The sequence below is a fragment of the Zerene cesonia genome, chromosome 20 (genome assembly GCF_012273895.1).
Source record: "Zerene cesonia ecotype Mississippi chromosome 20, Zerene_cesonia_1.1, whole genome shotgun sequence".
NCBI classification, from domain to species: domain Eukaryota; kingdom Metazoa; phylum Arthropoda; class Insecta; order Lepidoptera; family Pieridae; genus Zerene; species Zerene cesonia.
Window position 1 is genome coordinate 5,902,628 of NC_052121.1, and position 13,715 is coordinate 5,916,342.

Here is a 13,715-nt window from a genome sequence, read left to right on the forward strand (position 1 = left end):
AAAGTAATAAATGTTATTTGCAGTTAACAATTTTCTTTTTTCTTTATTACAATATTTATGGCAAGACTAGGTACACATTTATTCTGTTCTGGTATTGACATCTGTAGGTAATCAACCGGAATTTACATTAACTTGTTCAGAGGGTCTTTTGGTCCTCTGCATTATTTAAAAGATTATGGTTTCTAAGTAAGAAAGAGAATAATCAGTTATTATTATCTCTCAACAATGTTTTATATATTGATATAAGAGAGAAAAAACTGAGATTTTATTTCTCTCATTCAATAGACAATAACTATATACATTCGTCACAAGTCACACCCCAATACAATTTTGATAGAATAATTCTCATATTTTATTTTACTTGTATTATATAACTAATTAATTGATTGCGAAAGTTGGTTTGTCACATTCACGCACTTGAATAAACTATACTACATCAGGCGAGCCACAATTCAATCAAAATAAAAGACAATAAATTTGAGTTAAAATCGAGAGTTGATAAATGGAATTATACCACACCTGGATAAATCCGAGTTATTTTTGTTTTATCTACAAAGAGCCATCACACATAGCTATAAACGAAGTAAAATCGCACATAAACATATCATTTACAGAATCAACAAAAATGTTTGGATGTATCTCCTAATCTTTAATCTAAATGGAATAGTTTCTAACTCTATACTAATATTAGTTTTTTAGTTAGTTTCTTTGTTTGTTTGTCTGTTTGAACGCACTAATCTCAGGAACTACTGGTCCGATTTGAAAAAATCTTTCAGTGTTAGATAGCCCATTTATTGAGAAAGGCTATATATGTACCATGGGCGAAGCCGTTAGTTGATTATATGTATATAGTTCTTAGATAATAGATGCTAGAACCTGCGGCTTCACTCGCCTGGTACCCTTTCAAAATGTAGCCTATCTTTCATTCCCGACTATAATCTATCTCTGTACCAAATTTTATACAGACCCACTCAGAGGTTTTTGTGTGAAAGATTAACACACATCTATACATTCTTACAAATTTTCGCCTGTGCAATAATAAATTAGGATTCTGTTTATTAGCAGGGGATTTCAAAGTATTCTTGTCGTGAAATAATGAAGAATATTAAGGCCAACTTACTTATTATCATAGGTTTATGTAGTCCTGAGAGTATGTTTATTTAAACAGCAGACAGCAAGTATAAAATGTTCCCTCGGCTATCAAAAACATCACGTTGTATTGCCATTGAATTAAAATTCAGTTCTGGTGACAATAGAATCGGGGTCGTTGTCTCTACTAATTTTAAGTTCTATTCATTACTACAGAGCAATATTCATAAGTTTATTCAAAACATACCTCTATTATGTCTTCTATTTCTAATAAAAACAAAGAAAATAATAAATGACATCTGATATATCACGCAGTCGCAAGTTATCCGCACGATTTAATCAAGACTGCCAAGCTAATACGGCCACTATTTTTGCCAATTAATCATAGAAATAAATGCGCTGTATTCTACCTGAGGCGTGAAAGTTGTACATAATCATTACTATGATTTATCCTCTCCTATTAGTCTGGTTTATAGCAGACTATTGTAAGGATTTCGCCGTCCGCGCTTCGGTGAAGCTTTCGTATCGATAAACCTTTTTTCACGGCTGGCTTATTTGTGAATCTGAATGATTAACTCAGGGTTTGCTCGTATGCCATTTTATTTGTTCAAGATGCGACGAAAAAGAAATAGATGCTTATGTCTGGATTTATTTGTATTGTAATAAGTAACATTATTAAAGATGGCTTCACGCGCGTTTTTTTATCAGCTTGTGGCCAATTATTTAAACAAATGACGAATTCGATGACCCGGCTTAAAAACATATGTGTCACTCAAGAACAATGCTTGATTAGCTTGTTCACTATTTCTGTTTTATTTTTGTGAAAGCACATAAGATATTTTTGGCTTTCTCTACTTACAAAAAAGTTTACCATTCAAAAACTCACAATTTTAAGTTCCTTCTTGATTTCCCGATTGATATCAATATGGTGTCGTCGCACGCGCTTCACCGCAAGCAACCGCCCTCTATAGAAGGCGACTTCAGTGAAAATGGCGGAGTATCTAAAGTCCAGATCCGGGTTGGAGCTGAGCGAGACTTGGCTGGAACGAGCGCCGCCTATACTGCCCTTCTCACAGATCGCATTGCTTGAGTTCGTGTTCACTCCCGCGCTGCTATCTTGCTGGAAAAAATCAGCTCTAACCAACTCGTCTTGGGCTTGTAGTGTCATTGGACACAATTTACACATAAAACACACTGGACGGTCAATTGCGTATAGTGATAAGTTAGTAAATAGTTAGTAGGTCAATATTTATGTATTTTCATTTTTCACTTCTAGTAAAATATTTGTATGACGGTGATTTGTATTGATAGACAACATCAAAAAAAAAGACACCTACTCAGTTATATTGTATTTTCCAGCTCCTATATTATATCATGCAGTGCAATTTTAATCAGAAAAATTAAGAACTATATTATTGCAGCAAAGAAACATCAAATTGTTTCACTGAAAACTTAGTAAATCAATTTTAAAATAGCATAAAGCACAAACATGCAAACAACATATATAAATTCCGTTTACCTACTCAGTTTGTTGGCGCGCTGTTCGTCATCGGGAAGGTGGAGATCTCTAAAATCGATTTTCCACAAAAGAGAATCGAGTTCCTGCTCATAGCGCCAGCCGCGGTACAAAGCTAGTGCAGCCAGCGCCAACAGCACTAAGGTACCACCAGAGGCTCCTAGCGCCCAAGCACCTATATGACCTATACAAAGTGACAACATGGCTACATTACTTTTGAAAGGCTAGAAATGTTAATAATTAAAATTTTACATTTGTCGTGATAATTGTAAAAGACGTTTCGATTTTATGTTGAGACATCTCACAAATTCTAAGGTCTGGAACAAACTAAATCGGATTCCATTCATTTGATACTTTCTAACAATTGAACTAAGTACTACATTTATTTAAGTGCCTTGTTTTTTCATATAAATACAATACGTTTAGAATAGAGAATAGGTAATTTGATCGCAAAACATTTTAGGAGATCGAAAGAACGAAATATTATACCTCTGAAGCACTTAGGCTTCGTTGTAAACGTTTCTATTCAATTTGTAAGTACGTAGCCCAGACGGGATTCGAATTGGAATCTCTTAAAGTTGGGACCAGTCGAATTCAACGCTTTTAATTGGAAAAGCGAAAGCTGTGCGATTTGTACGAAATCCCCTCTTTGAAATGTCCTCGAAAGTAGTTTGAGATTTTCCTGGTAGCTAGCGAAACATTGCATATAATATATGAATGTATTTTTTATGTAAAACCAGTAAAATAATCAACATTGAGAAACATTTTAAGCTGTAAAATATACTTAGTTTCATTTGGCAATGCTTTAAAAATAAATGAAATGCTTATCGTTATTCAGTTTTAGAAAAAGGTTTAAATGATTTGTAAAGATATAGATACCTATCCTGTCTTGTGGTTCATAAGTATTATAGATTTGTATTTCATAAAAACAAATTTATTAATAGTAAATATGTATAAGTCACATATGGCAATATATATATATATATATTATATATATATATATATATATATTTGTTTATCGATCTATTTTAAATCAATAAAATTCAACGTTGGTATGAAACGTAAATCGTCTTAAGACGATAGCTTCAATAAAAATACACTTGAAATGTTGAAAGCATTGTAGAATAAAATTAAGCGACTGTAGACGTATCGCATTTTCTCTCTAAAAGTCTTTCATCATTTAGAAATAACAAACAGACATTCTATAGCATTTATATAACACTTACTGCTTACACTAGATAATAACGTCTGAAAGCGTATTAGACTTCTGAATTATTTTAAATCCGTCAATACGTCTTATCTACGGTTTATTATTTGTTTGTAGAATAAAAATACTGACTGAATGTGTAGAGTTAGACAAGATTTCCATCGTATTAAATCAATATACGGCACAAAATAAAATCCAATCAAGTGAGATCAATTTTCACATCAAGTGCTTTATATTAAGCATAATTAGTTTAAGCGGAAAATACATCACAAAAATATCTCACATGGTAACTAACTGCTAATTCCTTGTTACCTAATATTGCAAAATCGGATCAAGGATTATTAAACAGCCAGTGCGATTTAAATAAATAAAATACGTCTATTAACAACAAAAAGCAGTTATTAGTTGTAAAACTTTGGAAGTGCTGCTGGTTGTGACCGGTGACGCAGCGGGAGGCGTGCGGGCAATGGTCGCTGCTCAACATTGCTCGTCCACACATTACTGTTTACGACCCACCCCTCACTCTCGCTTACAAGCTTTGCGCTTAATGCCGCCCGACCTCCAGCTAAGCATTACTTTTTTACTTGTAACAAAATTGGACCGCCTAATGTATTCCGGTCCCGTTGATTCTATTAGCCGCTAACAAACTATACCCATTTAGTTTACTACATTCAGTAGTATAGGCTTTTAAATATACACACAACATTAATGTCAGGATTAGCATAACAAAGTTATACTTACTGACGCATTTTTCGCCTCGAAACCCACACGGCGGCTCAGAGAGTGGCACGCGACCACCTGGCCATTTAATATCTCGAAGGAGTCGTAATTCCTGTCCAAAGTTTATTATAATAAAATGTTAGCGCTCTCAAACATTTACTTAATAAAATAACGTGGAAACTTTTAATATAGCGTTGGCTAGTTGGCATTCCTTTCAACGTAAGAATGCCTATTTTCGCACATTCTTTCTAAAGCGATTTTATTGCGAAAGATTAAATATTTTATTGCTTTATTTAGAATTGCAATACCATCAAGATTAAAAACATATGGCTTTGACCTAAAATGTTGAAATTTGGTTTGGATACATTATTTATTCATAATATGAGCATTAAAACTTCGCTTACATTACCGATGTTGATTTTAGTATCATGCAAAGTGTTTATTTAGATTATGCACGCCGTTTATAGGTCGTCAATTACTCGTACTTTACACATAATGACTAATAAACATTTCAAGTATAGAGAATTTTCTCGACGGCATGCGCATCTTGTTTCTTTATCAACTTTAAAGAAAAATTGTAAAAGAAGTATTATTTTGTTTATTGCTTAAGAAAAAAGCCGTTTATTTTTTAACATAAAATACGATTAGTGGTTTACTTACCGGGGCTAATTTATGAAATACTCCAAGGGGGTATAGCCCTGGTGGTCGGGTTGGATCCACGGAGAGCAATGTGTAGTTTCCCTCCGCGTCTCCATTTTCATCCATATGTACACTGTATCTGTATGGATTATACATTATTTATTAAAGCTCCCAGAAAAGACATTGCCATATTTAAATAATTATAGCTAACTGCGATGTATCTCATAGAGACATTTAAATCTTTAGCTAAGATTAGCCATGGTTGCCATTCAAATCGTTGTAAGAGATAATCACCCGGATTTGTATTCAAAAGGATATAATGAGCTTAAAACACGAATTGCGTTGTGGTCTCAAGAATAACTAAGCCGATTAGTAACATAATGTTCCTTACAGCATAATAATTTCGTCGTTAAGATTTTATTGTAACTAATTAAAATTTAATTGACGTGTATACAAACTCTGTCGTTATAAAAAAACAAATAATGTATATTTTAGCAAAACGCCCAGAGACTCTAAAGTTCTGAACAAGTATGTTACTCTGTGATTCTAAAAAAGAGATAGGTACCTCTATGTATTACATATGTACTGTCAGTAAAAAAATTTAATTAATGAGTTCTACATATATACTTATAATATATTACATCATACAAAATGTATATGAGTAAGGTGTAAAATATAAAATGTTTTGTTTGCGCAATCTCATGGCAAAGAATTAAATTACCACCTGGTATTTGGTAATGAATTTGCAAAATAATTTAATTAAAAATGGCTTTAGCGCTCAAGAAAAGAAAGAAGAAAGTTTTAAAGTAAGAACATAAATGAACCCTTGATTAGATTAAAGATTATCTGCTTTGCAAATGAAACATTTTTGGAAAATATGTTTTACGGGAATTAAGTTATATAAATATTGACCGGAGACGATTTTAAAGGTAGTGAACAACACAAGAGCTGGGAACGAACACTATATTTATGTAAAATTACATTTAAAACATTGATTATAATAACATCGGCACCCTTATATCCTAACTTGCACATAAATCTTAATATAAGCGTTTAAAACTACTTTAGATTACACTATATAACTCGGGTTTAATATTTATTATTTCTTGACAAATTAGAAGATTCCATTCCAGACAAATTACAGAAAGAAAAATAGAATTAACGACAGCAGTACCAATAGGAGTTCGTATTGCGGAGAGCGGAAGACAAAATTTGACACGCCATGCATTTTAATTAGTCGACTGTCGTTGAAAGAAAGATATTTACGGGTGGGATAGTGATACTATAACAATTTAACAACGCATCCACGCCGCAGGAATAGTAATTAGACCAAACGTTACGCATAACATACTAAAAATAATACCAAATACAGCTGCCAATTCGTACCAGAGTGCTTGTAAAAATAGACTTTATTAGTTTAAATTAATCAAGAGATGGGATTTTAATTTAACTTAATATTTATATGTATATTTTCATTGCATTAGACATTGCTTAATTATATTTTTATGATATGTACGACATACTATAGTTTATTTAATATATTTAGATAATATTCGACAAAATTTCTTTGTCATTTCGTGACGCACCAAAGCCGGTACTGTTAGGGTGTTCTCTACATTTATTCAAAATTTAAAACAACCGTCTACCTAACATTATAAATTACGGAAATGATCGTTCACACTGATGTTTTATACGAAGAGTATCTCGAAGGAGACTAAATTATTAAATAAATTTTATGAAACATAAACAACAGGAGATATGGTAAAGTGTATAAGTAAATATGTATTTAGTGTAAGTTTTTATTTATAGTATAATTACAACGTAGAGTGCATTAGAATGAGAGATAAGACGACGATGAAAGCAGGCGATTTGATGATCAGGGCTGTTTGGCCTTTTAATTGACAAGTTTTAATAAAATCTCTTTTTCGACAAACAAGGTCTCGAACCTGTGGCCTCTCATAGTCGAAAAAGAATTTGATTATTAGTCTATTCATATTTCTATGTACGACTATTTTGAATAAGAATTCGTCCTTATCAAAACGGGTTTGGACCGTTATATATGTTTCTGTATATGCGTAAAAAGTAACGGTTTCTTAATTAATTTAGGAATTTTATTAGCTGAATAACGTACAACATCCAATCAATGCTGTATATGATCATATAATCGAATTAGGTTATCGCAAATTGTATCAAAATTTTGGTCTTCAAAAGTCAACATCAAACATGTTTATATTCACTAAGACTCATTTTAGAAGTGCCTTAGAATAGTCATCGGCGAATTTTAAGGTGGGTCTTCTTACGTGAAAGAATATTCTTCTACTTACCCCATTACGCTTCGATAAGTTGTGTTCCTCATATAAGCGGCGATTGAGCGGCCGTCCCTTGCTTCGATGCCAGTTCTGAGAGCAGAGACCAGGGCCCTACCGTACACCCATACAGCGTCGTGTAACCACGCTGCCTCTACTGGTATCTAGAGCAGAAAATATTATAAAGTTAAATATCCTTAGAATTGTTCGAGTATGAAATTCAATCTAAATATATAGGTTTCCCGAAAAAAATACGGTTCATTAAAATGTCTTCGTTACAGACTGTCCTAATTGGTTTTATTCATCATGCAATAAATTTAAATCTATTAAAGCCTATATGATATTTTGTTTGTTATGATAACGTATAAACTAGTAAAGCAGACGGAAGTTTATGTAAAAAATATGTTTCATATTATACCTTCGTAGTATAAATATAAATTCTAAAACACTCTATAATAGTTTAATCCTAGCAATCATGCATTGGAAGTAGTTCTCAAGCTTTAAGCTTTGAAAACTATCTATCAAACTTGGGGAGCTATGCATTCAGCTATGAAAGTTTATAATTGCAATGTAGTCTACGTCGTAAGCATAAGAACTAATGATGATAATAAATTTTTAAGTATAATACACTTATAATTTTATTCCAAACAAATGAATGCCCATCATATTATATATTTTCATAATAGTGTTGTTCTTTTTTTTTAAGTCTTTACTTCTCTTTTCTTCTTTTGCAAATCAAACCCACGACGTCCCTACCATTCCAACCGAACACAATCCAACTCTTAAAGGTAGTCTTACTTTATAGATTTCTTATATCCCCTTGAAATAATATTATCTCTTACTATTTCTCAAGCATCTTGTGGTACAAGTCAATGTCTCGTTCATTGCCTACTGACAAAAATAAAATTTACTTTTGTATTTTTAACTCTATGCCTATACCACAGATAACATAATAGACTAGTATAGAGACTATACTTAAAAGATAATTGCATTTATCCAAATGCGTTCTATTCAAGGATATTGATGTACTTGAAATAGCATGAACATTCCGCTGTTTGCAAATTACCGTAATAGCAGTTTAATTTAGGTATTTGGGGCAATAGCTATCGTTATCTCGTTTCCGGTTTCCACAGATAACATATAAGCTGTAATTGATCAAAGCGAGAACTGACAATTAATACATCATGTTCATAAAAGTGTGGTGAGAGTCGTAACCGTATCGTTCCTATTAGTTATATTCCCTAAATTGAAGTTGTTTGTAGATTAGCACGTTCTTGTATTTGCTATGAACATATATGTAGATGTGACGATGAAATAATAATAAATGTGTTTTAATACAACCTTTTTTTATAAATACATTATGTTCATCAGCCATAAAGTTCCTAGTTTATTCACAATTTATGTACATCATATTTTTGACTTGGAGCTAAAATGGTGGACAATATACTCACAACTTTGCCACCGCCAAGAGCGAGTAGAGGATTAGTGAAATTGAACGGAGGCATCTGCAATCGCCTGTTTACTTCCGTGGCGAAGGCGGGGTACGACGGCGCAGGGGAGGGCGCTACAGCGAGATAAGAGCGAAAGGCCTTGATTGTCCTCGAGCTAGGTTCCCTAATCAAGGGACCGGCCAGATAGCGGATAGCTTCCTCCGGTTCATATTTTTCAACGTCAACGCCGATGGCTGCGTATTCCCCTGAAAAATAGCTCTTGATCATATTCAGGCGTATATTAATTACATCAGCGATTCATAAGCCGTTTCCCAAATAACAACAGAGACTTAGAGCTGCTCTGATCATTGAACTTATAATGATCTTAATTCTTTTTACCGTGAAATTTTCTTTGATTCAAGTTTAACTAAATTTTTGACAACACATAATAGGGAGTATTAAGAATTATTAGAACAGTACATTTATTCAAAGGAGATCATTTATTTTTTGTAAATACTGAGGGAGTCACAATGCGAATAGAAGAGACACAGGTCCAAAAATCGAAAACAATAGATTACACACCTTATTAAGTATTATTGATCCGCCCCGGCTTCACTCAGGGTACATTTAAAGCATATAGACACAGATTTCATAAGTAGTTACTACCTATTTATAGCCCTCAGGGATCACGTACATATTTATATATAAAATCAGTCCACAGGTTCTTGAGACTAGTTCGCATTGTTCGCACAAACAAACAAACTCTTCACCCTTGTGTTAAAAGTAAATGTGTTGTATTGATATCGTATGTCTTCTTTTTAATTGTATCTACATTTATCTGAGTTTTCATAAAATATGTAAAACTTCGTTGATAAAACGAACGCAAAAATTACATCTCGTTTTTACACTGTTGCTGATAATTTTTCAAGTCGACACTAATTGGAAACTTGTAAATATGCTATTTTGACTCATCATTAGTCTTTGTAATAAATGAACCTTGGCTGAAGGCAAAAATAATCTTTACAATTTTAGTGCAAAAATCGTCTAAAATTTATTTGTGATTCCCCTTGTGTATACGAATTTTTTACTGATCAATATTTTTACAAGTAGGTATCTAATTAGTTTGGACACTTGCATATTATTCAACTAAAAGATCGAGAAGATTGCACGATTAAATAAAAAAAAACAATATAAACCTTAGAGAACATTCATGAAAAGTTAAAATTCCAATGTCTGTATCGTAACTGACACATCATAGATAAACGTACTTGTCATAGCCGTAATATATGTGTCTATGAGCAACAATAGTTTTAAGTCAATATTTACTTTATGGTAGGTATATAAACGTTCTCAAATACCATCATAAACTACGTAAGGTTACTTTCCGTCCATAACAATGAACAAATTGTTGTATGCAATCCATTTTTATAGGCATATCTAAAATTACAAATAAATAAAATGAAATTGTTGGAGTTAAACCGTTCTGCTTTTGACCAGCTATCGTGATGGATTGCTTGTTGACTGAAGATGAATGACCGGTAACTGGAAAACCTTTTAAACTCGGTGCGAGATATGAGAAAAGTTTCAGTGGTTTTATTTATGGTTCCTCGTTGTTATTTTTTTCGGGAATTTTAAATGTACCTATACATACAGTTGAAGTATTTCGAACAATTTAAAGATGGCGCGAAATTGATTTGCGAATTGATATCATGATATTATTAATATTACGCTATATTTCAGGTCTATATAAGATTTTAATCACCTGTGTTTATATAAATAATATAAAATTTAGTTTAATCATTGATAATTTAATATCAAATAGTTTAAACTTACCAGTATCCAAAAGTTTCATGCTATCCAATGCCAACATAAGGCCAATATGATCGTGATAATATCCGACGGACACGTAGACTAAAACAGAGAATTAATAAAGAAAATGTCCACTGTTATATAGCAAACTCGGAAATAGCATTAACTCACTTCTTGTATCTTTGTAAGTTTCTCGTACGATATCTAAAAAGGGGTTGCGAGAGAAGTTTTCCCGTCTGTTTTCGTAGTAATAAGGTTGCCGGTATACTTGCACCGTCCGTATTGTAATTTTCTTCTCATTAGCTGCTGTTATTATTGCAAAGGCCAATCTAGAAAAGTCATGATTCGGAGCCTTGAGGTAGACAACGGCTACCTGTTAAAATGAGATTGAATATTGTTTTAATGGTCGAATACTTTCATTAATCTTGACTATTGAAAAGCTACATTAATTTGTAAAGCACTAATAATGCAGATAATATTTTTAATCTATAAATACAAATATTAGGTGTAGAGATAATATTTTACATGCATGAAATTGAAATGCGTTAGAACAGCAACCACGGAACGGGAAATGTCGATGTCCGAGGGTCTGGTTCTAGCGAAGGTGGAGTACACTCGCTTGTTGGAACTCGCCACATCTCGGCAGTACTGTAGAACAAATTTTTCTAAATATACTATATAAAATTATGACATGTTAAATATATAGGTATCATAGGTATTGGTCTTATTGATTATAGTTGTATTTTTTTTCATACTAACATTTCTTGTCGCGATAAGGATATAAGTACCAATCGTATTCGCTTTCGTTTTTCTATTAATTTAACTCCAAGCAGGCCTTTGGATATAGATAGTTATAAATAAGACTAGTTTTCCACCCGCTCTCTCTCTGTACTAAATTTAATGCAAATCGGTTCGGGTGTGAAGAAGAGACTCACAACCAGATTGAATTACTTTCACATTTATAATATTAAATTTTATAACAATAACACCATCTGGACTGCATTTATAATAATATTTTACCTCTTATATCATAAAATATACCATAAAACAACTAAAAGGAAATGTTAAAACACATTTACTGTAATAAAAGTCTGCATTTCTCTGTGTGCTTCATTCAACGACTTGCGATAATTCAATTGCCGGTTGCCGGGGTTAGTTTGTTAGTAATTCGTAACTCCATGCGACTTTGCGGTAAATACATTAGCAAGCCGTCCACGCTTAATGACGTGCAAAGTTTTTATGAAACACGACGCACATTCAGTGTCAAAATTGTATTATATATGTCCATAACAACAAGTCTTTGTTGTTATGCTAATAACATACACAAAGACACAATAAGTACATAGTTTAACATTAACGGTATTTTCTAACATGAGAAACTTCATTAAATATGTAGTAGGTTCCGAACATTGAACGATAGAAAATACAACAATAGAAACAATAATAATTTGACATAAAATATATATTATATAAGCTTACAAACATTGCAATTGCAAGCCTCGATTGGAAATTATTTAATATCGTCTAGATGGCTGAAGATACAAAGTAACTTACAGAGATAAAATCGAAGTAACATGTTTATAGACATAAAATATATTGTTCAGTTTATGGGTTCTAATTTTGTCAGATAAATTAAGCGTGGAGAAAAAATGAGACTTTCGTACAGACACATTATTACACAAATAATGCTTTTATAAAAGAAATAAATATTGTAGATTTTTACAATATCTATTTCGTATCAAACGGTTTGATATAAACCAATGATATAAATATAAACTTACGTAGCTTATCATAGGAAGGTTAAAGGCAGCAGCCATTCGTCCTTCGTGGACGCACGTTTCTTGTGGTCCGATGAACGCAGTCACATTAGCTGCCCATAGAGCCGCTACCTAGACAAGGATACACTTAATTATGAGCTATTATTGTTAATGGGGATCTAGTCTAATTGAAAACTTTTCCCGTAATCCCGTGTGTTTATTGCTAGTTGATTAATTGTTACCCACGCGACGTTCCGAAACGACGTAATGTTGAAAACTTTATTTTTGTTCATATATTTGTTAATATTTCTTAAATTACCTAATTATTTATTGTCACAGACCAAAATTTAATTTTTTCTGGGGATTTTCCACGCATGTTCTCTTTCCCGTGGGATTTCCGGGAAAAAACTACGTCTCTGGTACTAAGCTACCTCTGCTGAAATTTTCAGCCAAATCGGATAATCCATTCTTGAGTTATAAACAGTGTAACTAACACCACAATCACAAAAATATTATACATGCATGTTTATCGGAGGTGACAGCAGTTGCAGCCTGCCTGTTACTTTCCTTCTGTACAACGTCTGGCTTCGAAATAGATAACACATACGACTGTGTCATACGACTAAAGCTTCATTAAAAACTGAATCATACATTTGATCAGTCTATGTATACATTATTTCTACGTATAGAAATATTAGATAGGTGTAACTGATATATCAGATATATAATATATCAGATATAAATATAACAAAACTTGGGCAATTGGCAATAACGTTAAAATTACGAGACAGAGCTTTAATGAAAAGAAACTTGTTTTAATTAAATCCCTTGGGTCTTACTATAAATGTCAATGCTTAAGTGATTAATGTTATATTAATATTATATTGTAATATCTACAGGCGACTATATTTAATTTTTCAATGTATAAGCTCCCGAAAATACACATAACTTCCTACTTGTATTAGTATTATAAGTGTATGATACCTATTATATATAGTGGTTCTCCTACATTTTTCTAAACGTAATTTCATCTCCAAAAATGTAGGAGGTTCTCCATTCGACTTTATTGATTGTTTTGGTTTTGTAACTCGATAACTGCGTGCATTTTTTTGTATTTAATAGGAAATTGTTTATATTTGGTCGTTTTAGAATGGAGTTGTAGGTACCTATAGACTACAGGCCCATATAGAAAAAATTACGGGTCATTTGAACCACCAGGTGACCTATCTAGAACGATATAAG

At 32.6% G+C, this 13,715-nt stretch overlaps 1 protein-coding gene across 1 annotated transcript in view; it reads right to left on the bottom strand.

The window, feature by feature from the left end:
• The window catches only part of LOC119834767 (speract receptor), a 32,649-nt gene that overhangs the window by 9,985 nt on the left and 8,949 nt on the right, over positions 1–13,715 (bottom strand). Inside the window, exons 4-13 of the mRNA XM_038359256.1 lie at positions 12,498–12,605; positions 11,242–11,364; positions 10,888–11,089; positions 10,741–10,818; positions 8,929–9,173; positions 7,496–7,641; positions 5,193–5,310; positions 4,554–4,644; positions 2,613–2,789; positions 1,976–2,205 (exon numbers count right to left, since the gene is read on the bottom strand). Coding sequence (XP_038215184.1) covers positions 1,976–2,205; positions 2,613–2,789; positions 4,554–4,644; positions 5,193–5,310; positions 7,496–7,641; positions 8,929–9,173; positions 10,741–10,818; positions 10,888–11,089; positions 11,242–11,364; positions 12,498–12,605 — 1,518 coding nt within the window. The remainder of the gene's footprint in view (positions 1–1,975; positions 2,206–2,612; positions 2,790–4,553; positions 4,645–5,192; positions 5,311–7,495; positions 7,642–8,928; positions 9,174–10,740; positions 10,819–10,887; positions 11,090–11,241; positions 11,365–12,497; positions 12,606–13,715) is intronic.